The sequence below is a fragment of the Pipra filicauda genome, unplaced genomic scaffold (genome assembly GCF_003945595.2).
Source record: "Pipra filicauda isolate LSUMZ 115617 unplaced genomic scaffold, ASM394559v2 scaffold401_size638136_pilon, whole genome shotgun sequence".
Taxonomy (NCBI): Eukaryota; Metazoa; Chordata; class Aves; order Passeriformes; family Pipridae; genus Pipra; species Pipra filicauda.
The window spans coordinates 138,998-164,057 of NW_024104534.1; the positions used below are offsets into that span (position 1 = coordinate 138,998).

At 40.7% G+C, this 25,060-nt stretch overlaps 2 protein-coding genes across 4 annotated transcripts in view; both read left to right on the plus strand.

Annotated features, from left to right (window-relative positions):
- Nucleotides 1–134: 134 nt before the first annotated feature.
- Nucleotides 135–24,874, plus strand: DHRS7C (dehydrogenase/reductase 7C). 3 transcript variants are annotated; one of them, XM_039385313.1, is made up of 9 exons: nucleotides 135–605; nucleotides 4,454–4,560; nucleotides 6,927–7,082; nucleotides 11,949–12,061; nucleotides 12,963–13,173; nucleotides 13,272–13,364; nucleotides 13,942–14,097; nucleotides 14,591–14,761; nucleotides 16,260–24,874. In XM_039385313.1, exons 3-9 carry the CDS (start codon nucleotides 6,929–6,931, stop codon nucleotides 16,337–16,339), a joined length of 978 nt encoding a protein of 325 aa, XP_039241247.1. In that variant the 5' UTR covers nucleotides 135–605; nucleotides 4,454–4,560; nucleotides 6,927–6,928; the 3' UTR covers nucleotides 16,340–24,874. The 3 variants fall into 3 exon arrangements, with proteins under 3 accessions (XP_039241247.1, XP_039241248.1, XP_039241249.1); XM_039385314.1 differs by lacking the exon at nucleotides 16,260–24,874 and having other exon boundaries at nucleotides 135–2,332; nucleotides 14,591–14,917; XM_039385315.1 differs by lacking the exons at nucleotides 4,454–4,560; nucleotides 6,927–7,082.
- GLP2R (glucagon like peptide 2 receptor) overlaps nucleotides 184–25,060 on the plus strand; it is a 76,540-nt gene continuing 51,663 nt past the window's right edge. The window contains exon 1 of the mRNA XM_039385310.1: nucleotides 184–224. The gene's annotated coding sequence lies outside the window, so the exon portion shown is untranslated. The remainder of the gene's footprint in view (nucleotides 225–25,060) is intronic.

Here is a 25,060-nt window from a genome sequence, read left to right on the forward strand (position 1 = left end):
TTCTTGCAGGTCCAGAATCTCATGGGGCTGTGGAAAGAACAGAGGTCAGGAAATCACACAGGCGGTGCTGTGAGATCCAATTGTTTGTGGGCGATAAGTGGCTCAGAGGGAAGTGGAGCATCTACTCTGCGTGCTTGTTGCATCCCTGAGCTGGAACAAGACATTCCCAGCAACTGCCAAGGTGTGGCAAGGAAGTGTCCTAGCCTTGCCATCCAGAGCTGCAGGTAGGAATCCTGTGGAATGGGAGTGCATTTACCTTGTGTCAGAAAGTACTTTAGAGCTCAGTCTGCACCACCCTGTCTGCAGGGTCATGATTTCTGGGCCTATGATGAATCCAGGGATGAATCAGATGGACTCACAGTCACCATCAAAACCAGGGCGAGTAGGGAAGATAAAAAAGTGTTTTGAGCAGTGAAATCTCTAAAGCATCATCAGAGACCTTCTGACTGATATCAGTACTTGCTATTTTTCTTAAATGTCTCCAGCAGCAAGAGTTACAAATGGTGGCTTGTTCTGAAAACTGAACTTACTTTTCAGAAGATTTTTCAGGGAGGGTATGCTGAGACCAGCAGGTGCTTTTTTACAGCATGAGACCGTCTGTGAAGGTAAATAGTCTGCCTCTTGCCATCCTTCAATAAACCATATGGTGGTTAAAAAACCAGACTAGCACTGACTTCCAAGCTCATGTACTGCAGATAAGCCTCATGTATTTGCTCATGTATTTGCTATAGTGTAAAACGGGATTAAACAGTCCCTAGGTGTAGTGTTGAAAACACAAGGTGACATGTCCAGTCTGGAGCACAGTAGGAAGACTGTCTTCTGGTCTTCTAGCAAAGATAGAAGAGGTTTTAAAAGGCATGGAAGAGAAAGGAAGAGAAGGCTAAGGTGATCTTTTTTACATAGAATTTGGGAGTGAGGGGAAAAATAAAGGGAGAGACACCAAGCACTGAAATCCTCGAAGGAATGGAAACTTGGTTATACTGTGAAACAACATTCTACTGCCAATTAGTTTTCCATAGGCACTTGTAAGTTATGAGGGAGACCAGAATTTGAAAGCCATGAAACATTTTTAAAGTTTCCCAGTGATGATAGCAGATCAAAAATATAATCTGACTGGCTGTGATAAGTTGTGCACGGTGAGAACTGATCTCTTTCCTTAAATCCATAAGAGGGAGTCTGTGAGCAAAAAATCCTTCAGCAGCACTATAAGGCACTAGATCTTATAGCTGGCCAGAGTGTGTACAGGGAACCACTACACTGTCTGAGCCAGTTCCTGGACAAGGATGCTATCTGCTCTCACCAGTGTGAAAAACATTCTCTTGCTCTAATGTGCGGACTGTCTGTAAGCAAGGCAGAAGAGTGAAGTCTGAAGTGCAATGACTATTTTCAGGGAGCATATAAGATAACTGATACTCAATTGTTATAAATGGGATAACTTGGATAATTTGGAGGTGCGGAGTCTTGGTAGGGCACTCACTAATCATATCAATAACACTTTATCAGGTTGGGATTGCCTGGTAACCAGATTGGAACCACATAATTTGCATATGGATGTTGCCAGACTGGGACCAATGGACAAAAAGTAATTCCGAGTGGATTGTTTCTTTGGAAGGAGTTTGAGAAAAAAAAGGGCAACAAAATGTCTACAAAAAGCTATTCAGAAGTAGAAAAAAATCAGTGAATGAAATCGGGTACAAAGAAGATATGAGATCTTCCAACAGTAGGAGTGCAGATGCCTATAGATTGTGATGAAGCTGACAGCAGATTGAAGCCCACCAGGAAGCTGGAGGGAAACCTGTTGGTCAACCCAGTAGAATCTCCCTCTGGAGAATAGAGGGCTCGTTGACTATGTGCTTGTATGTCTCTGTTACTGAGATGAATACCAAGTTTCCTTGTAGCTTTTGGTCAAGATGCTTATCTTTTGGAGTATGTAGGAGGAACCATGCCTACATACTGTGGCACACCACTGCTCTACGTGTGTGAGAACATCAAATAAGTAATTGCATGGACTGAGGAGTGTTTTTTACCTTGAGGAGGCAGCGTGTTTGACTTGAACTAGATGTTCTTCTGTTGATACTGTATTTCTGATTTTAAAGTGTCTGGCTCTTGCATTGTGATTACAGTACTTTTCAAAGAGCAGGTTTTTAATAAAAAATTTTTAATATTAAATTTTTACGTTGAGAATGGAAATTATGTTCTTGCTGCTCCCAGGACCAAACATGGTGCTGACTGCTTTTTCAAGCAAGAATTTCTATGGTTTTCAGTGCTTGAAAATATTCATGGTAATATTATATGATGGGCTAATCCTGCAAGTCAACAACAGGTCTCTGAGGTGAGCATGTTGCCGTGGGAGTTAGGTGCTGAAAAAATCTCTGGAGCAGTTAATTAGGGGTGAGATAAGAAAGGGTTTATTATGCCAAGGCTAAGATGTTACAAGATGCGCCCGCAGGCCGTGCCTGAGATGTTACATTTTATAATACCATCCATCCAATCCCAGATGTGTCCACCCTGTGGCCTTTACTCTGGTCCGCCCTGGGTCCACCCCCTGAAAATGGGTCTGGGGTGTGTTTCGGGACCCTCTGTTCATCCCATCTTCATCAGAGCACAAAGGGTACATAGTCACCCAATTCTTGACCGTGTTCTGTGGTTTAGGCCCTGATATGCTGTTTTGCCAACAATCTAGGCCTTGCCTTGACAAAAGACTAAACATTTTTACTGGATTCGGGAGTAGGGGTGATATAGGGATCATAGAATGGGGTAAGAGGGCTAAGGAGTGTGTAAACAAGGGTGCTACAGAGAAAGGGAAGGGGACAAGGGACAAAGGAGGGAGGGTTACTGCTTTTAAAAATCTACTTATAAAACTTATAAGGCTTACCAATATCAGAAAAATAAAAAAACATTAGGGGCTTAAGGCATCAGCATCATTCAAAAATGGCTGACATAGGTATAAACACAGGAATTCTAGCAAATCCCAGAAGTATCTTTAGGTAGAAGCTGTCCTGTCAATATGCTCAGTGATCTCAGAGCTATCAAAAGAAAATACAGAGAGAATCAATAAGAATGTAAGAATAATGAAAAAAGGGCTGAAGGGAGACAAAAAAAGGTAAAATTCACCTACAGTGTCATTTGGCTGAGACAAATGGAAAATACAGGACTCACTACAGCCTACATGTTCCCTTATCTGGAGCATAAGAACCACAGAATTAAAACACTTTGCCTGGCTATTGCTAGTGTTAAAAATGTCTCTGACTTTCACTGTTAGAGACATATACCCTCTCAAAGTATATGAAAATCCATATGTCCTTCCATTTCTACTCAAAGAAAGAAATTGTAGATGTTGGACTGGTTAAACCTTGCTGTGGACAAGAGTATGCCCATGTTTAGGGAGTTCACAACCCTCGACGACAACTGTAAAGATGGAATCATCTTTCTGGAACAGACACAGATTTGAAATCTTGGTTTCTTATTCCTGGGTGAATGCTAACCACCAGTGCCCCTAATCATTGCTTTCTCTATAATGAGTTAAACTCTTCCTCCAAAAAAAATAACAAAACCACAAACAAAACATCAAAGAATATCCACCAAATGCTTTGTCAAGCACTTCTGAACAATGTGAAATGTCAGTAATGCAGATGTTTGTAAGTGCATGCTGATGCTCTCAGGCAGCGACCTGGGTTGAGCACTTCAGGGAAACAAGCTCTAGATCTCCAGATTTGGACACTGTTCAGCCCTGGCATCATCTGGGACAGTTCCTGGAGCTCAGGATATAAGAGACTTTCAGAATCAGATGAGGGAGAGAGAAAGCCTCACTTTTGTTCAAGTTTCCCTGTAGGTAACTTACCCTTTAAATGGGAACTGCCCTCTAGAATAGTTTTTAGTTATTCCTGTTCCTCCGGTGTTCCCAAGGGTACTCTGAAGGTGGCAGTGCATAATACATTTCTCGAACTTCACCAGGCTGAGATTTCTGTGCTTGGGAAGATTTGTGTGTTTTGGTTATTACAGTCACTGTATGTCTGTATATTTCCAGATGACTTTGGCAGTTTTCCTTTAAAATTGTTCATTTTTATTAATAGACATGTTAGCATTTTATGTTTGCAATCTTACACATTGTGTGCTGTCAAGTTCTTTCCATTGACCTTATCCTAGTCTTGCTCCTGCATTACTTTTACCATTGTCCGGGTTCATTTGGAAACAGATTACTTGGAACTCATATAAATATCTTTAGTGTGTGCTTTTTTTTTTTTAATGTTTAACCTTCCCAGAAATAAATATTTCCAGAACCCTCAATGAATTAAACAAACAACACATCATGTTCCATTAAAGGAACAAACTAGCTCAGTTGTTGATAGGGAACTGCACATTTGTTTATTAAAAGCTGATGCTTTAAAAGTAAGAGAAGATAGCTGGGTCTTTAAGAATGATGGAAAATCCGATTTCCTCTCTGTTGCTGCAGGTGGCTTGGCACAACTCCTCAGCTCATTTGACTTAATGTTTTTACATTTTCCTGTAGAAACTGATGTACATTACAGGACACCGTGACCATTTTGTATTGGAAAACAGGTATTTATTCATATCTGTCATTCATGATGGAGTTGTTTGAGAAAGAAATGCATGCAATGTTTCAAGCATTGGCACACTATACAATTCTGTGGTTTGGAAATCTTAAACCTTAAATCATGAGTTCTTTGGCAGGCAACATCAGCTTTCACAGACAAGAATACACATCTTGCTTCCTGAAATCATTAGCTTCTAGAGCAAGTTAGGTTTACAAACTAAGTCTAAAAGTCCCCTTCTACACCCTCTTAAATAACCTTCTACCCATTCCCACTCATCAAAAACTACCACTGTCCTGGTACCTGCAGACCTAACCACGAAGTCTTTGTTCTTTGTTAGAACGCTCCGACATCAGTGACTCATCATTTATAGGATTACATTCTCTAACTGGAGATGAAAATTGGAGTTTAGATGGCCAGGTACACAGCACAAACAGAAGTGTGAATCTGGTTGTCAGAACTTCAGTTTTAAGACAGTGATACAACTTTTTGAAAAAACAAAACAGGGATGATTTATGGTAAAACCTTCTTCTCCCTAGAACCTCAAAGGTCAACTCGTTAAGTGTGATTGTCAGGTTAACAATCACAGCTACTCTGCCCTTCTGTGACCTTCTCTGGAGTACTGTGTCCAGGTCTGAGATCCTCAGCACAAGAAGGATGTGACCCTGTTGAAGGAGTCCAGAGGAGGCCACAAAGTTGTTCTGAGGACTGGAACACCTCTGCTCTGAAGACAGGCTGAGAGAGCTGGGGTGTTCAACCTGGAGAAGAGAGGGCTCTGGAGAGACCGCACTGCAGCCTTCCAGTACGTGAAGGGGGCTTATAAAAAAGAGGGAGAACAACTTTTTACATGTGCAGATAATGATAGGAAAAGGGGTTCAGTTTTAAACTAAAAGAGGAGAGATTTGATTAGGTGTTAGGAGCAAGTTCTTTACTCAGGTTGCCCCTGAGAGGTTGTGGCTGCCCCATCCCTAGAAGTGTTCAGGACTTGGAGTCTTGAATGTGTATGGGGCTTGGATGGGATTTGGAGCAACCTGGTCTAGTGGAAGGTGTCCTTGCCCATGGCAGGGGAGTGGAACGAGAAGCACTTTAAGATCCCTTCCAATCCAAACCATTCTCTGGTTCTATGAACAGATAATGTCTCTCTGCAGGAAATGCAAGAGTTAGATCACCTACCTAAAGTTGATGTGGTCCTGAAACTGCTGGGAAAGAGGCAGATCTGTCTAGCAGATACCAAGAGTGGAAAGCAACCTGTAGCCCCTGGCAGCACAGGATGCCAGCCTCATCTGCTTTCCAGCATTCATCTACTTTCCAGCATTCATCTGCCTGCAGCAGCTCTGTATGATGCACTGACTCCCAAGTCAGCTTGCTCAGAGACCTTTTCCTGACACATTCATACATCATTCATATTGCTGAACTATGGTTATTGCAAGGGACAACTTCTTTATGGTACCTTTTCCTTGGTTTTGAAGACCTATTGTTATGGAGTTTACACAAATGTTTTGATGTCTAAAGTTAATTGAAGGCCAATCACAAGAAATTAAAACATTATTATGAACAATGAAAAGCAAGGCAGGAGAGGTTGTTCTTTGTTCAGTTGAATTGATACTGTAAGAAGAGTTTTAATATGACTGCCCAAGCTGTTGGGCTCGATAGGTCAGGCATGTGGATCACACTGTGGATGCTATATTTACTCTGGCAGTGCCTCTGTCACGGGGCTGTATATAGCCATTCTCATTCAGGGCTAGCAGCCTCAACAAATCAATGCTCTATGAAATTGCTAAAGGATCTTAATTAAACCTGTAATACAAAGATTTACAAAAATACAGTAGAATGCTTTATCTGTATCTGGAGTCTTCATAGCCATAGTAAGTGATTATATTTTCTCTATCTTTTAGAATAGCAAAGACATCTATTGTGAGTTTTATCTGAAATTTGGATTAAAAGCTTTTTCTCTGTTTTCTAATAATTGCAATATAATTAAAAGTTTGTAATTAAAAGTTCAGTGTTATATTTTAGCCTATGTTTTTGCCTTAAAGCCTAATAGAATGTACATATATGTACATATATACATACATATATATCTACATTCTATTATGGTTTTGCCAACATATAGTAATTTTGAATAAGAGGAATCAAGATTTGCCTAGACCATACAAAGATGACAAAAACAGAAAAAGAAACAATATTACCCTGTCTATTAAATAGTAATACTACTCACGGATTGGAAAACAACCTACTGCTTCAAACCTTTGGTTTTCTGATCACTGGATTTTCTATATATGAAAACATTGGGGTTTTAGATAAGAATATTTGAAAAATAATTAATGTGTATTATGATTACTGTACTCTCATATGGTCTTTTGTTTCCCACAGAGATGGGTATTCTTGCTGTACTTGCTCTACCATTGCTTCTCTTAGGGATCAGTGGAATTATTTATCTTTACCAGTCAGTCAGGTGGCTATTGTCCAAGTCAGCGGTGCAAAACAAGGTGGTGGTGATTACGGATGCCATTTCTGGACTAGGCAAGGGTGAGTTGTCTCATTTCTTCTCAGAGAACAGAGAACAGAAATAGCCAGAGAACCACCCTGGGTGATAAAACGTGCATACATTACCTTGTATATATTTCATAACTGACTGGATGAAGGAGAAATTAGGAAATATATTTATGAAAAAATACTATGATTTTTAAATTTATATTTTTAGGCTCAGCCACAGGAACTGTTGATAAACTTCTAGGAACTGCAGAGCTTTGTATTTATTTAATTCAATAGGACGAGAGGTTTTATAAGCACACTGAGTGCTATTTTTAGCATGTTGCTGCTATGAGATCTTATTACATAGACTGTCACAACAAGGTAGTTGCAAATCATATAAACAGGTGTCGTCTTACTTTTCACATGTTTCTTTCCAGCCCTTAAAGATTTCAACATTTCTTGCTCCCTGTAAACGACAGTGCTCATCCCTCTGTCACTGGTTGTATCTCTGCCCCCTCTATCACCCATGTTACTCCTCTTCCCTTGACATCGTCCAGTACTTCCAACTGGGCAGCCTGGTTATGTGTAATGGTGAATTCAGAGGACAGAAGGAAAGGGAATGAGATAGTTTTTCTATTTAAATGGCTCATTGCCTGGGTGGCCTGGAGACAAGGTCTGGCAAGACCTTGGAGCCCCTTCCAGTGCCTAATGGGCCTCCAAGAGACCTGGAGAAAGACTTTGGACAAGGGTCTGGAGTGACCGGACAAGATGAAATGGCTTTCCACTGACACAGAGGGCAGGATTAGATAGGATATTGGGAAGAAATTCCTCCCTGTGAGGATGGTGAGGCCCTGGTGCATGTTGCCCAGAGAAGCTGTGGCTTGCCCCCTCACTGGAAGTGCCAAGGCCAGGTTGGACGGGGCTTGGAGCAACCTGGGCTAGTGGAAGGTGTCCCTGCCCATGGCAGGAGATTGGAACTGTTTGGTCTTTAAGATCCTTTCCAACCCATATGGGTCTATGATATACTTATTGACTCCTATTTCCTGCCTACATGGTGCTGTTGATTACAAGGTACTGAGTCATATGTTGCTTATGTACAGTCCTGCTCTAGGCTTCACTAGAGGGGCAGTAGATTCAAGTACCTGATAAGGCAAACATAGCTCAAGGCTATATTTTGGTGTTTTTAATGAAGACTTGCTGTCTGTTAAAACCTCTGCACTCCCAAGGAGAGAGCAGATGGGGAAAGGGAATGCTCCTGCAGAATTAATCCTTAGCAGAACAGAGCAGAGATCTGCAACAGAGGCTTTTAGGACAAGGTATGAAATAATTCTGGCCTCCTCATTCCACTCAGTCATTCCCTTTACCTGATACATTTCAGGTTCAGTTGAAGATAATATTACTGTGCATTTTCTCAAGTTGGTTATTGTCGTGGTTTAGGAATGGTATTCCCCAACTTGGTGTTCACTGAAACACCACGCACTGTTCGCTGACTCCCCCCATCCTCCCGTGGTGGGATGGAGAGGAGAATTAGAGACACAAAAGGCAGAGATCGTGGGTTGAAATAAGAACAATTTACTGGAAACAGCAATGAGATAAGAAAATGAACATCAACAATACCAGTGACAGAGGGTACAAGGTAAGCAAATGATTCACACCAATCACTCACCATGTGGGACTGACGCCACCCGACTGCTCACCCAGCAAACCGGAAAAATGCAACTGCCCTGTGCAGGGCTGGAGTGGGATTGAACAACCCTGGGGTCCTGCTGTACATCTCCTGGCTGCTGCGAAAGTTACCCCCACCCTGGCTAGAACCAGGACATTTATATTTCAATATTTTTGTTGGAGAGGCATGATTCAGAGAACTCCTGCTGAGATTGGGTGTGCTGTAGAATTATAGGATGTCTGGGTTTCTAGATAAAAATCTCCCTTGGAGCAGAAATATCACCAGTGCTGGATCTGTTTGGGTATAGCTTCAAGCCAAATCTTGGAACCCTCCAAGAATAAAGAACATTTATTGAACATTTCTCCAGCTGTCTTGCTCCAGCATTGCATAATCCTTGGTGACAATTTTCCTAACTTCAGTTTCCATATTAACCTTCCTTCCTTTTTTTTCTTTTTTTCTTTTTTCTTTTTTCTTTTTTTTTTTTTTTCTTTTTTCTTTTTTCTTTTTTTCTTTTTTCTTTTTCTTTTTTATCTTTTTTCTTTTTTTTTTTCTTTTTTCTTTTTCTTTTCTTTTTTCCTTTTTTCTTTTTATTTCTTTTTTCTTTTTTCTTTTTCTTTTTTTTTCTTTTTCCTTTTTTCCTTTTTCCTTTTTTCTTTTTCTCTTTTCCTTTTTTCTTTTTTCTTTTTTTTAAATTTTTCCCTTTTTTCTTCTTTTTTTTTCCTTCCCCCCCCCACCCCCCATGACTAGCTGTTGCCTGTCTCTTGAGGCTAGAAAAGCAACTGTTTGTGTGTGTGGTGCCCCCACCCTCCTTTTCATAGAGATGAAAAAGGAGGTAACTCACAGCACTTTTATTTTATTATCCCAAATATATCTACAACCAGTGTCCCATAGGGTGACATCAAGAAGTTATTTGCAGGCTTGAATGAATAATGCAAAATTTACTGTGCACTCCACTTAGGCATATGTGATGGCCATTTGTCCAGGGCTTTCAAATACTGGCTGTGTGGCCAGTATGTGAGCTCTTAAGAAACAGCCAAATTCTTTTTCCTACATGCCAGAATTTCTGGACTAAAGACAACATTCAGCAAAGTTAAAAAAGAAAACTATGATGATTGAAGATGTTTTCAATGGTTTATGGTTATTATTGAAACTTAGTTCCTGTTTCTTCTGAGTGCTATAACTCAGAAAAGTCCAGGAAGCTTCTAGAGGACATAATTGGTTTCCCTTTTTCACCTTTATTGCTGTTGACCCAGTACTCTTTTTTGCATTTTCTTCCATAAGATTGACCCAACTGCTGTTTATAGGGAAAATAATGGTATAGTTGTACTGGCAAATAATCTTTTGGGCTTTAAATAAAAATTTTTTCTACACTAGAAAAGAAAAAAATGAAAGACATTCGTAAAATTACTGTTGTAAATAATGAAAAAGATTGCTTAAATAAAAGCCTCCAGCTGCACAGGTTTGCAAAAATACAAGATTGATCCATATTTAGTGTAACATGAGCATTTAAGAAATCTTAAATTGGTAGATGAGCATAACTGGATTTCCTGTGGATATTGAAATATGAAGAAAATGCTTCTTGGAGGACAGCAAACCATAGCACTGGGGTTCTTCTATTGTCAACAAAAGCCATAAGAGCTGAGACAAAACAAATAGGCTGAAAGGCATTGTAAGACCATATTCATTTTCTTCCAATGCTGACTACGTAGCTTTCATATAGATTTGATGGAGAAACCAAACATGAGAGCTCCAAGGCTGAGAGCTTTTTGGAAGACTTAATCAGGAAAAATAACTCTTGATTTTCAGTCATAAAAGTACATATAATCCATTGTCAGCTAACTCTCTGGCTGCATGCAAAGCAGACCTCTGGTTTGGGGCACCTTGGACACATCATCAGTTGTATCCTCAGGCCTATCTGCAGGACATTATCTATTCTAAGAAATAAAAGGCAGGCAAATGTGTGCTTTTCCTGGTGAGGAGGACAGCCTTGACGGGTTCCTGGACTGTTTCAGTGCAGCTGTATCACTGTAGCAGCCTACAACTGCCAGAGGGATACAACTAACAGTGAATTCCATAAAGATTCCCATGAGGTATCTGTGCTCCATATTCTTAAATGCCTGTCTTTGGTCAAACTGAGAGGATGATGAGGAATATATTCTCCCTCAACACGACCTAGAGAAGAAAATAGACCAGACAGAAGTTGTCAAGGTGGTCCAGCCTTGTATTTTATAATTTGGCTTGAATTGGTCACACACACCCACGAAGACCTGCACTAATCAGTTGGCTGCAGTCTTGTGCTGAGAGGGGATGATGGGTAACACTGACTGCCAGTTCCTTTTGCTATGTGAGTCCCCAGTTTCAGAAGAGCACAGTCATAGTTCACTTGTATGAAAAAGGGAGAAGAATCTTCCCCAGATACCTAGCTTAAATTGGGGTAAATCCCCAGCTCAGAACGTGTCTGAATGAAGAAAATGCCGTGCCAGCCCAGCATTCCCAGAAAACTTTCCAGTTCTCTTCTCAGGAAGGCTGTGGGGAATGTAACTGAACAAGCTGATCCCTGATGGCTCTGCTGATTATTGGGAAGGTTTAGTACTCAGGAGATAAAGCTGTTGGGGTAGGTTACATCTGGAGGGAAGGGTCTGTAGGAGAAAGGGCTCTCTCATGGGTGCTCCACCTGTGCACCAGTGGGCGGTGAGTTTATCTATATTACTCTTTATCAAAGTTGTAGATGAGTTCTGTGTTGCCAAGAGTTTCATGAGGGTAACACAGAACTAGCGTTACTGTTTACTGAGGTTTGTTGGTTTCTTTATAGTGCATCAGACATGAAGGTTTGCAAAAGATGCAGTTTGTATTGTAACGACCTTGGGTGTTTATTTTTGTATGCAGTTTTATTTATAGGAAAAGTGTCTGTGAAATATATTCAGAAAAATTTTTCTAACTCAAACCCATTATTCATTAACAGATATATTGTTCTTTTCTCAATTACTTTGTTATTAAATCCCATTACTAAACAGTGCCATTGTGCTGTACCATTAATTGTGCATAATAACATTACATTAAGTTAGAATTTATTACTCACATACTATTAAATTTCAATGCTTTTTTTTTTATACATATATATTCTCTCAAAATTAATTAATTTTAAAGCATGGATTCAATGTCATTAGCAAAACCAGCATCCCGTTTCAAGCAAAATAAGCAAAATCAAATTGTCATTATTGTAATTATTTCTTTTGAATGTATTTCTCTCCTAGAATGTTCTCGTGTGTTTCACACAGGAGGAGCAAGGCTTGTGTTGTGTGGCAGGACATGGGAAAAGTTAGAAGCCTTGTATGATGCCTTAATTAGCGTGACAGACCCCAGTATGGTATGTATTCATAGCCTGAGGTAAACACCTTGTTCAGGTATACAATGTGCTTTTAGACCCAGTAAAACAAGGTACAAGAAACATGATTCACTGTTAATGGTGACTTTGGTTTCCCAAGTAATACACCAAATAGAGTCCAGGAGAAATAACTCTCTGTCAGAGAGAGAGAGAAAGAAATGCCTCTGAAGGTGTTCAGAGCACAATGTCAAAATCCTACTCTCTTGAGCTAATCCAGGGCAGTTCCTGTAAATCATCTGAGTGTACCTGCATTCTGAATAAGATACCCAGCTAGAAATCTTCAGCAGAGAAATTAGCCTGATAATTTGAGTGAAAGGGATCCAAATGCTTCATTTGTACAGGAAGTGTCATGCATTTTTCCTGTAATTAGTGTGCTCAAGGACTGGGAGATGGGTCTAAAGATCAAAATAATTTTTAGTTTCTCCACCTCTTTGGAACAAATCCCAGCTAGAACACTTCCAGGGATGGCACAGCCACAGCTTCTCTGGGCAACCTGTGCCAGGGCCTCGCCACCCTCACAGGGAGGAATTTCTTCCTAGTATCCCACCTAATCCTGCCCTCTGTCAGTGGGAAGCCATCTCCCCTTGTCCTGTCACTCCAGGCCCTTGTTCAATGTCCCGCTCCAGATCTCTCTTGGAGCTCCATTAGGCACTGAAAGCGGCTTGAAGGGCTACCCAGAGCTTTCTCCAGGCTGAGCAATGCCAGCTGTCATTGCTGAACTACCTTCTTCCTAGAGAAGGCTAAAAAAAACCCCTGGAAGTTTATGTGAGAATAATAAAAACACTTTATTCAAATGTCAAGATAAATTAATTTACAAGACAAGTAAACAGAAATAGTTTTTTTAGATAACAATTATCATTGCTATGAGTCTTTTCTTTATTAGACGTATGCGCCAAAGCTCATACTTCTGGATATCTCAGACATAAACTGCATTCGAGATGTAGCTAAGGAAATCCTGAATTGCTATGGCTGTGTGGATATACTAATCAACAATGCAAGTATGAAGGTGAAAGGAGCAGTGCAGAGCATTTCATTGGAACTTGATAAAAAGATAATGGATGCCAACTATTTTGGACCTATAACATTAACCAAAGGTAGTTGTGAGATCTACAATTCAGCCATCATTCCTTTTCACTAAATACATGAAACTCTTTTACTTATGTGGTTCTTTCTCGCATTTCTGTTTTTGCAGCCATTCTTCCCAACATGATCTCAAGAAGAACTGGCCAAATTGTTCTAATTAATAGCATTCAAGGGAAAATAGGAATCCCATTTCGTGCAGCCTGTAAGTTATACATAGCGAAAGGCAGATTAAAAAAGTCTTGACATTCAGTTACTTTCACATTAATGTTAAAAGTAGCTCGGATTGCTGCTGCAGGGCAAAGTCCCAATTAGTGTACAAAACATTAGTACTCCTGCATTCCAGCAATGCACATGTATTTCACTGCATTTTAGGGGTGTGTTGCAAACTGCAGAAACAGAGGGTGTGGGGACTCATCTCAGGGACAGCTCCATCCACCAAAGACATTTTTGAACTGTAGAGATAATAGAAGTGTTATTCTCTAACCTAGGTCATTCCCAAACCCAAGACTATTTCCAACTGGGAAATGCTTTTTGACATGTCCAGGAGACTGCCTCCATACCTCATACACAGTTGTCCTATAAAAATAATTTCTTATTGCTTGTTTCGAATATGTTATATGATAATTTTACTGGGTGAAATAATTCACTGTTCTTTTGCCTTTTGGCTAATTATTCCATGTTCATTTTCCCAAACATTGGTGCCTTATGGAGCACTATCATACATCTACATCCATGCAATCATATCTCTAAACATGCATATGTGGGCTTTTTTCTTTTAGATGCTGCCTCCAAGCATGCTGCTGTAGGTTTTTTTGATTGTCTTAGAGCTGAAATGGAAGAATTTGATATTTCTGTCAGCACTGTGAATCCAACTTTCATCTGTTCGTACCATCGCCAACCAGCACCTGGCAACTGGGAGGCATCTATTTGGAAATGTAAGTTTTGATGGATGAAGATGGGGCCTATGTAGCAGGATGGAAGCTTTTTCAGGGTGAAGATAGGAGCATAGGAAAAATAATGGAAATGACAGAAAGAATGAGTGGTATGGATAGCAAAAGAAAAGAGATATTGGAGAGGTAAGATGAGCCTGGTGAAAAGAGAAGGAACATGGAAAGAGACAACATTATGTGAGAAAATAAATACACCAGGGCATCAAGAATAGAGAGGGAGGAAAGCATGGAAGGTCCAAAGGTTCCAGTACACTCAGGTTGTTCCTTCTCTTAGGGACGGTAAAGATTTTACCTCAAAGTTGTAAAAAAATCTTAGGGACATACTGAGAAAGAGAATAGAGTGGATAAGGGCTTAAAAGTATGTAGGAATTTAACTGATTTGACTGATGCACTAGTTGTGTGTCTTCACCACCATTCCCTCGGAGTGTCTGTCTGTTTGTCTGCCTGTCTGTAGCTCTCACTCCTCTCTGATTTACAGTCTTTTTCAGGAAGGTGGCATATGGTGTACACCCAGTGGACGTAGCAGAGGAAGTCTTGCGCACAGTGAGCAGGAAGAAGCGGGAGGTGCTTATGGCCAACCCTATCCCCAGGGCAGCAGTTTACATTCGAACCTTCTTCCCTGAGCTGTTTTTTGCCATTGTTGCCTCAGGTATTAGGGAAAAGCTAAAGACGGAGGAGGAAAATTGATTTTGTTCAGTTATTTTCTCTGGTTTTGACTTGAAAAAAAAAGTTTTTGTTTCCAATGTCAATGATCTCTGCTGCTTGCCGTGGATAGAATAAAGCTACTACCACTGACACACATTCATCCATGGAACTTCTACTCTTCTGGATTTAGGGAATATGAGATGTCATTTTTTACATTAGAACAGTATGGGGAAAGCCCTACTAGGGACTCTGTCACTGTATAATACAGTGATTCCCAATATAAATCAAAATTTGGGGACCTGCAGTAACTCACCAGAATAGTCTGCTAGTGCTAGAACTGATGGAACTTACAGGAAAAAAGAGATGGGGAAGTAGGGATATGTGGGAGAGAGAGGAGTAAAAACCGATGGAGAACAGAGTTAGAGCCTGGCTCAGAGTGTTCCTCAGACATACTTTTTGGAAGTTCTAACAGGATATGCAAATGGCAAACCCAATAGGGGCTTATCTAGTTCAATATCTCATCCACGACAGGGTCCTGGAGTACATGCTTAAAAAATAGAGCAGTCTTCCAGGTCCTGGCGTTCTACTTCACAGTTTGAAACAGACTCTGTCTCTGCATTTTTTTAAAAACTATCATTTTTTCACACAAACCTTTCAAATCCTTATTTCCCTGAGGAAATGAACTAGTCATATATAAAAAAAGACTGCCTTACGTTTACTTTAAAGCTGATGTCAGGTAATATTCTCCTACTTCTTTTAGTGTGAGAGACACAAAATAATGGTACTCAAATCATTCAAGCCCAATCATTCATGCCCATCATACATTCCATGCAGTTGCCTGTTTTCCAAATTGGAGAGCCCTGTAAACTATTTACTCTCTCTTTGCGAGAAGTCCAGATTATCCTTGTTTATAATTTTTGGCTTACTGCTTGTTTTTTGGTTTTGTTTTTGTTTTTTTTAAGATGGGCAGCCCACAGCTGCATGCAGCATTCAAAATAGATAAACAATCTGGATTCACAGACAAGCATACAGATGCTTCCTGGGTTTTTCACTTCTTTTCTTCTTTTGCATGTCTTATGCAAATTCCCTCTTTTGAGACATTTTTCTGACTTTTTTGACTGCTCCTGATCATTGAGTTTCCTTGTCCACTCTGCCATATATCGTAATTAATCATCATGTCCAACATAAACACGGTCATTGTTTACGTCAATTGTCTAAATTCCATATATTCCAAAAATTCTCTCACTCCTAGTCATTTTATGCTCCTCTCCCCATCACATCTTCCCAGTTCACGCTGAGGCCTTGCTCTGCCTTTTTATCTCATCCTGGGGGCTGAACCAGAAAATAAATAAAGCTAATGAAAGGGTGTCCTGATCTTCAGTTTTACATCTAAGGGCTTAAATTCTGTTTCCCAAACCCTCCCCCACCCTTTCTTGTGCCATCAGTACTCAAAGAGGTCATGACCACTTGCATTTTGTCCTGTCAAAATGCCTTGTTTGCAGAATACCTACAAAGGAAATACCTGCTCTGGAGGCATGGAACCAAACTACTCTTGCTGCTACAAGTCCCATTGCTCATGTAACTTTCGACAGCAGATCACTTATATACTTCATTCATCAGCAGAGTCTCCAAACATGAACGGAATTCTGAGGGCAAGGAAATATATGACTATCATCTTGCAGGGACATTAACTTTTTTGCTGTATCTGTAATTCAATTACTTGGACTTCAAGAAACCTGACTCAGGGAGGTAGTTGACCACAGGGGAGAAGACGACAGTTCCTGCAGTACCTGTTGGAGCTCCATCTATTTTCTGTTGTAGCACTGGGGTTTTATTGTTGCGTGAGTGACTATACCTTAACTGGGAAGTCAAACAATGACTTTGTTCAAAATTTTCTAGCTCCTCACCAGAACTCTACTCCTTCAAACAAATGGGCATTTGCTGTGATTTCAGTTTTACCTGTGTCTGTACCTCAGCAAAAGCCAAGCCCTTCATAATTCCACAAAACCCAAATGTAGAATAACTGGGTAATTTAATCAGAAAAGGATCAGGAATCGTAGGACATCACTGCTAAACATGAATCAACATTTTTTGTAGCTGCCCCATCCCTGGAAGGCCAGGTTGGGGTGTCCCTGGCCATGTCAGGGATTGGAACAAGATGGTCCCTTCCAACCCTAACAATTCTCTGATTTCCTTGATTTCTATTATTTTATTGCTTTGTTGTAAAAACAAGTGGATTACATGTTAAAATAAGCTGAATAATTCTTCTGCTCCATTTTGCATGTTCTAGATATCAGCAGAAATTTTTCATGCAACTTCATTTCAAAAATGTGAACAGTTCAAGGAGCCACAGTAAATAGCAATGAGAGTGACAAAGGTAAAATAACACCTGTGACCCATCAAGAAATTTTTGAAGAACAGATGTGTTTTAATCTAGAAAGTAGAAGAAAGATATATCTTAATGGTTTTCAAATTCCTAAAACGTACTGCCAAGAAGATAGAATTAAACATTTTGCTCGAGTAGGACAATGTGCTAAAATTGCTGCAAAGGAGATTTACAGGGACAGAATTTTCTGCTAAGAATAGTTAAGCACAAAGGATAAATTGCCAAAGAAATTTTCAAATGCCTGTCTTTGCAAGCTTTAAAGAAGGGATTAATGAAACATCTGTAAAAAACCAATGTAGCTTTAGTTTATCCTGCCTAGAGGAAAAGAAGGATTAGATGACCTTTTAAAGAGGTCACACTTTTCTCTTATTTGATGTTTTTTTCTCATCTTGAGAACAATGTTTCTCCACTGGTATTTCAGAAGCAGTATTTTTTTTTCCTCTGGGGAAATAAATTATTTAATTTGAAGTTTTCTGTTTCATTTGTCTGTCTCTGTTTCGCTGTCACATCTGTGGATATCTGTTGTATATAAAAATATTATGATAACAAATAGAAATATTATAAGTTCAGTAAGAGGTGTTTTCTGTGAGCCTCACTCAACTGTATTTAATCTATGTAGATTCTGTAATAATACTAACTTTTATAAATGAGGACAGCACTAGGCCCGCAGATTTAGTTGTAGGTCATAGGAGAAAGATAATCAGCTACAACTCCTTTAATTAATTTTTTAAGCTCATATGCCCAAAGGGCACATAATGTTCTTTCAATGTGACCTGCAGTTGCACTATTTTAAGTTTATGGGGTTTTGTGCTGAAATCAACTGTTACTTTTGTTGTTCAAAAAAATCGACATTGTTAGGCATTTCTAGACACAAGGACCCTTGAGGTAAGGAAGAATTTAAAAGTGAGGAGATTCTTGTTTAATTTTAGACATCTGTCCTAGATACAGCCCACTCAAGGCTGACCTCCCAGACCCCCTTCTTAAGTGGTGGAAAGAAACAGGTGTCTATAGTCTGACTTGTCTGACTTATCTGACTTGCAGCTCAGGATAATAAGAATTGCATCCCTGAAGTGCCAGTACAAGTGTAGATCTATGTATCTCTGCCACAGGTATCTGAAGTTTACTGAGATGCCACATTCATCAAGATTGATTGGGTCTAAAGAATTGGAATGAAAGTGCCTCAGTTTTTAACCTGCCTTCAAATAATGTGGTTCCAGGACTTACTGGGAGTCAGAAGTTTACATAAAGGCCAGAATACAAAACCCTGGGTTACAAATAGGGATAAGAAATCTTGCATTTCATCAGGTGAATTTGTTTACCAGACATCCAGCAGAAGACATATATCTTCTTGAATGGTTACTATGTGAGAAGAACAAAGTTTGAGATTTAGGAATTGATCTTGATGGGGTCCTATTGGACAATTATTTAAAAGCCCTTGTTCACACAGAGCACTTTACGACTGCAACCCACTGTAAGAAAAATCCTGAGGAAACAGCATATGGCAGAGACTGGCCATCTGTGTTAGTAAACTGCAGGCTAAGAAAAAAATGAGGAACTTACTTAGGTCTTCTAAAGGACTTGTGGGCACTAAACGAGCATGTTCCTGGATGAGGTGGAAATTCCTCAGTGACACCCAGAAACAACATGAGATGGGTAAAGATCTGTTGTAAAAAGAGATATTACAAGTGCAAAAAGCATAAAGTCAGACGGAATCAGGAATTCCTATATCAGTGAAGATGTTAGAAACATCACCACCACAAAAAAATATGTGAAACTAGGGGAAGGAATTAAGGTCTTGTGTTCTGGTCAAGGGATTGAGACTGCTTCTACCAGAGTGAATAGCAACCGCTCTGACAACTGATAGAGAGGAACGGAAGGTGGCAGTTTCAGAACACTGTAATGAGTAAAGACAGACTTTTCTAAAGATGAAAAGGGAAATATTATTGCTGTCTGCAGCTACCTAGTGGGTTGGTATAGAGAAGAAGGAGCCAGATACTTCTCAAATGTGCACAGTAGAAATAAAAAAGGTAATGGACACAAATTGGAGGACATGGCATTCTGATTTGATGTTAGGTATGCTTTTTCTACAGTTGCAGCAGCGAAGCACTGCAACAGGTTGCCAACAAGGTCAGGAGATCTCATTTCCTCAATATATTCAAAATTCAACTGCTTGAGTCTCTGAACAACACTATTGGCCTGGCTTTCAGGGGGAAGGTTGGACCAGACACAAACCTCATGACCTCATGACAGACTTCTCACAACGAATTTACAATTTAAATTATTCTTTAACTATTTGTGAGTCTATAGATATCGGTGAGTCTTGTAGGTGGTCTCCAACCAAAATAGTTTTGATATTCTCTCAGACAGAGAGTGTAATTCTGTCAGTTTTCCCACTGGATGGGAAAACTTGAATGAACACCAAATGCTGAAACCACTGCAAATAATGAAACTGCAGTCAAGTTAGGCAGAAATCATAAAATCAACACTCATGAAAGTTATGAGGAGATGACTTTGGGTATAAATACTTGACTGACATCCTTTCATGAGTGTCACAAAGCTGTATGTGATCAGGAGTCAACTGCAGGATACAGTCTACCCCAGCTCCTATTCGCATTTGGTTGGTTGGTTGGTTGGTTGTTCTTACAGTTGTTATGGCCCACCCCATGAGGTGGGGTAACTGAGGTTCTTGCTAATAGATGCCAGGTCTATTTTGAAACAATTTAGTTGCCATGGAAAGGAGTTATGTAGCCATTTTGGTTATTATCTATAGAAATACAGCAATATAAAAGTATAAAAATATCACTTAAGAAAACATAAAAGAAAGAAAGGATAAGATTAGATAGTAGAGAGGGAAGATATCACCACCTGTGGACAAATTTCGATGCCTGTTGGTAAAGGTGATGGTCACAGTCTTGATCCATTGCGGCTGGGGGCCCATGAACCCAAAATTTCAATGGGTTAATACATGTTTAGGTTCAGGTGAGAATGACCAGGTACCTCCCCTGGCGGGAGTTTTACACTGTCTGATATAACACTGTGCGTGCATGCAGTCCTCTGGTGGAAGGCCTCAGAAATGAGTCTGGGGGTGCCTTGGGGGTCCTTGATGGTTTATGGCCCCTTCTAAGACATGACAGCTGCCTCTCACACCACTGTAGTTGAGGCAGTTATTCCCCATCAGAAAGGATGAAAACCCTCAGGCCTACATGTGAATGTCCCGATACATCCCTCTGGGGAGAGTTTTATACCTGAGCTTTATTGGAAGGCATGATAAAAAGCATTATCCCACCTCACGGAATCTGCCTTCTTACTGGCCTTTTCCCTTATCTGGCTCAAAACTCATCTTGTTGCTAAACCAAGGTTGGTGTGCCATGGTCATCCTCTGGCTGTGGGTGCACATCCCCTCTGCACCCGGGCTGTTCTTACGCAGATTGGAGGTTTCACCACCACATACCCCAAAAAGTCTCCTCCTCCCCTTTGCTGGGGTAGCATAAACCTGGTCTCAGCAAAGCATCTACTGCTTTTGCAAAAGGCCGATTGTTTGAGTCATTAACCTTGAATTTTTCAGTCTCTCAGAAGGGCGTTCATGAGTGTTTAAAAGCTGGGAATACGTTAAATGCTAAACTAATAAGAATACTGTAGCAAATGTTCTTTCTAAAATTGAAAACGATGGTGTACAGTGACCGTAAATTAATAATAAAGCCAGCAGCTTCCATATAACTTTTCTTATTTTCACAGGACATGAAAAGCATGAAGAAATTATGATGTTGATTTTAAATTGTACACATTGAGATGCTGTTATAGGACAGTAACCTACAACTGTTGATTGTAGGACAATATAGGCTAATGAAAAGGAATTTCTGCTACTGGGTACCGGGCCAAAACTTGAATCTTAAAAATAAAGGTTCATTTGTATATGAAATATACTGAAAGAAGCAACCAGTACTAAAGAGAACAAACAAACACGCAAACAAACAAACAAACAAAAAAAGGCTCCAAACATTTCCAAATATTGGATTTGAGTTTTGGGAGGCAGCAGGGGCAGGACTGTGGGATAACTCAAGTAGGATAGTACTTCAGGAAGTTTTTGGTTCACCCTCCTGTCATCTGTGAGGTCAGACCAAGTTGCTCAGAGCTTTGCTTAGTCTGGTCTTGAAAACCTCCGAGCAGGAAGGCTGCACAGCCTCTTCTTGGCAGCCTGGTTCACTGCCTGACAAGTCCCCACAATGAGAAAGCTTGTCCTTGTATTCAGTTCAAGTTTCTCTCAGCTGAATCTATGCCCAGTGTCTCTCATTCTCCTACAGTGCACCAGTGTGAAAAGCCTGGCTCCGTGTAATAAACAACTTTCTTGTGGAAACTGGAAGCCTGCCTGACATTGTAGAGCTTCAGGTCCCTCTGAAGTCTCCTCTGCAGGCAAAAAAAAAGCCTTAGCCTCTTCTCATACCACATATGCTCCAGTTCTCTCCCCCATCTTTGTGACCATCTGCTGAACTTGATGCACTTTGTTCCTGTTATTCCCATTTTGTGGAGCCCAAAACTGGATTCTGTATGTCATTTAACAAATCACTTCTCTGGATCTACTGGGTGTGTTCCTGTTAATACAGCCGAAGATGCTGTTGGCGTTCTTTCTACCAGTTGTATTTTCAGCTTGCTGTGATCTCAGTTCAATAAAATCCCCAAGTCCATCTCCACTGAGTTGATCTGCAGCAGCCCAACTGTGCAACCACATCTCTTGTTCTAAAGGTACTGCAGCTCATTGGCTGCATGTGGAGATTTAGTTCTTCTCACTTGTTTCCCAGACTGTTTGCATTTGTATACATATGCTTAGGGGGTGGGGCTTTCTTTGCCCTGCTTTATCACACCTGAGATCTCATTTTTTCATGTCACCTTGCACCTTTTTCTTTCCACCACTGTAGACTTCTATTTCATGACAAAATCTCACTTCTCTATTATTCCTAAAGCATTCTTAAAGTATTTCTCAACATGTTGGCCAGTTTTGCCCAGTGGACCCTCTTTCTCCCCAGCTGTTCCTCATCCTCTGAGAGAGACCTACAGTTGTCAAAGTCAAAGCCCTGTCACAAAGACTGCTGTGCAAAATCAAGTGTTGACCCACATGATCCATGCCCTACTTCCAAGCCTTGTCCTCTCAAGACCAATGAGAACACCACCTTGGCCCTAATGTCCTACACCTTCACCCTCAGAATCATATAGGTACTCTTCCCTTGGTCGGTGTCTCCTGGACATTACTACTGGTGTTCACATGGATAATCAGCATGGAATTGCAGTCTAAGGGCTGGACTGGCTTCAGCAGTCCACCTGAAATACCTCAGATCTAAGCCCTGAACAAACAGCAAACATGCCTGTATATCAAGTCAAGGTACCAAGCCCTGAAAGACACAGTTTCCCACTGCTGGCACTTGCCATGCTTCCTGGTTCTGCTGCATGTGTCAGGCTCAGCTGGCTCCAAGTGCTCCCCAGGCAGAGCTCACAGCCTCTTGCTTGCTGCTGGAGATGGAAAGTATTATGCAGTTGCAGATTTGCCATTAGAGAAACAGTCATGCCCCTCTTGCCAGAAGCCACAACATCCAGCATTCCTGTCCCCAGGAATCAACAAGTGGTCCCAGGCACTCCCTAGACCCAGAGGTTTGCATTCTTTCTCAGGAGATGAGTCTGTGCTAGGATCTCTGCAGTGCCTGTTGCTCCTGGGGCAGGGACAATGTCCACTGAGGTGTCACCTCCAATGCTGAGCATTCACACACTGCCTTCAGCAAAGTTCCTGTCCTTGGCAAAGCAATATTCTGGGCCCTAACTTTGCAATTCAGCACCCATATAGCTCTCTCCCTAGTACTAGTGGCATGAATGTATGAAACTCCCTGATGGGGAGCCAGTTTTTCCCACCTGCAACCTGGATCTGAGGAACCTTGAACTCGCTCCCAGAAGAACTGAAGCAGAGGCCAGGACTGTTGCACAAATTGCAAGCACCAGCAGCAAGCAACAATCCAAGCAGCGTCTGAGGCCCCTACCGGCATCCTGCCCACATACTTCCAGTCCTGAGGTCACTGCACTCCCAAAGGACAGTCAGGGTGAAGTACACAGCGGATGGAGGTTGGGCACAAAGTGCCACCACCCCTTTATGGGCTTTCCACCACGTTCCTTCTGAAGAGATGGGCTCATGTGTTGCTCTGTGATCTCACCTTGAGAGACTGCTATTATCTAACAATTTTCTTCTCTTACCTCTAATGGTTTACTTTTGAGCTAATTGTGCTTCTCTGTTATCAGCTCCACCTTATCACTGGCCATAAACTGACCTGCTATGGATCCTGCTGGCATAGCAAGCTCAAACTATATTTATTGCCTGAATAAAAATGTAAAGTGATTTTTCCAAAGCCCAGAGCTGCTCAGTATACTAAGACCTCTGCCAACCAGAGTTCACAATTGTGTTTTCTTAATGGGCTCATTAACAGGAGCATTTACCCAAAAATGAAGACAAACTGCTGTCCAGCAAAGTAGGCACACATGGCTCAGTTCCGTGGGGAAGTTCCACACTGATCCTCACAGTGGAACAGCTGTGTGTTCCTGATCTCTGAGGGTTGTAATAATTTCTACTTTATCATTTTTAATGTGATTATGGATGCTTCATGTGTAATAATCACAAATCAAATTTTGGTTCTTTTTGTCACTGTTGCCAGAATGATTCCTAGAGAATTCTATAGGTGAGTTGTGTGCTGTCCACAACAATGTATCTTTCAGATTTCAGTTTGCCTTCCTGATTGTTTTGAATAAGCAGTGTTTACTTTGAAAGCCTCTTCCCTCTATTAGCCTTCCTTTCACAGCAAATCTACTATGCATATACTGAAACACTTGAATCATAACCTGCAATTCACAGATTTTCCTTTTCCTTCCTCCAAAGAGATTGTACCTTTAATTACAAAAAAATTAATCAAGCCATGCACCATGTGTCTTATTTGCTGCCCTGTTCTTTGTGAGTATTGGTTTTGGTTTGGGGATGGGATTTTTTACAGTCTTTTCAATAAAGAATAGAGTGGAATCCATAGTGCTCTGAAATTCTAACAAACTCACACGCTCTGTGTTAGCATTAGACACTGCTTAAAAACCAGAGCAGTAGGGGACCTGCATCACTACTGTTTTCTGAAAAGAGAAACCTGAATCTACTTTTCCAATATAAAGATTTCCTTGAAACATCCATGGAAATATCATTTATTCATTGTCAGAGACTGAAACGGTTAATGATTTATGCATTCTAAGAGACTTCTGCAGGCTTTTGACTTTCTGATGGGCAACTGGGCCCATCCCCCCCCCTCCTCCAGTGCAGAAGATGTCAAGCCCCGAAAAGGCGGGAAGAGCCGAGTTTACCACGCCCTCCACATGAACTCCACACCAAAAAGGGGGACACCAACCTATGAAAACAACTCCCCGCCTTGGGGGAGGTGCAAAGGATATGGATTTTGACTGGTGACTTTGGGGGTTTGGCGGGGTTTTTGTTTTTCCTTCTCCCCCCACCACCTGCGGATCAAGACATCGCTGGATCCAGTGGGCAGTGATTATCTCATCTTCTTTTTTTTCTTGCTCTCCCTTACTCTTACCCTGTCTTTCTCTGCCCTATGCATTTTTTCTCCTCCCCAGAAAGGTTATGACAGTACCCAAAATGTTAACATACCTATTGATACAAAATTGTTAAAATAAAGCTTGTCAATATATGTTTTCAGACACAGATTATTTAGTGTCGTTTCGCTTTAATCCACCCCAAAGGAATTATTGATAAAACCTGGGTTACCCCCCCCCCCCCTTTTCCTGGGGCAGGTCGTAACATTCATTAAGAAAAATAAATAATACTACACATTGATACGTTTTATTCATTAATACTGTTTCATTTGGATCTAGCATTATAATTTACAGAAT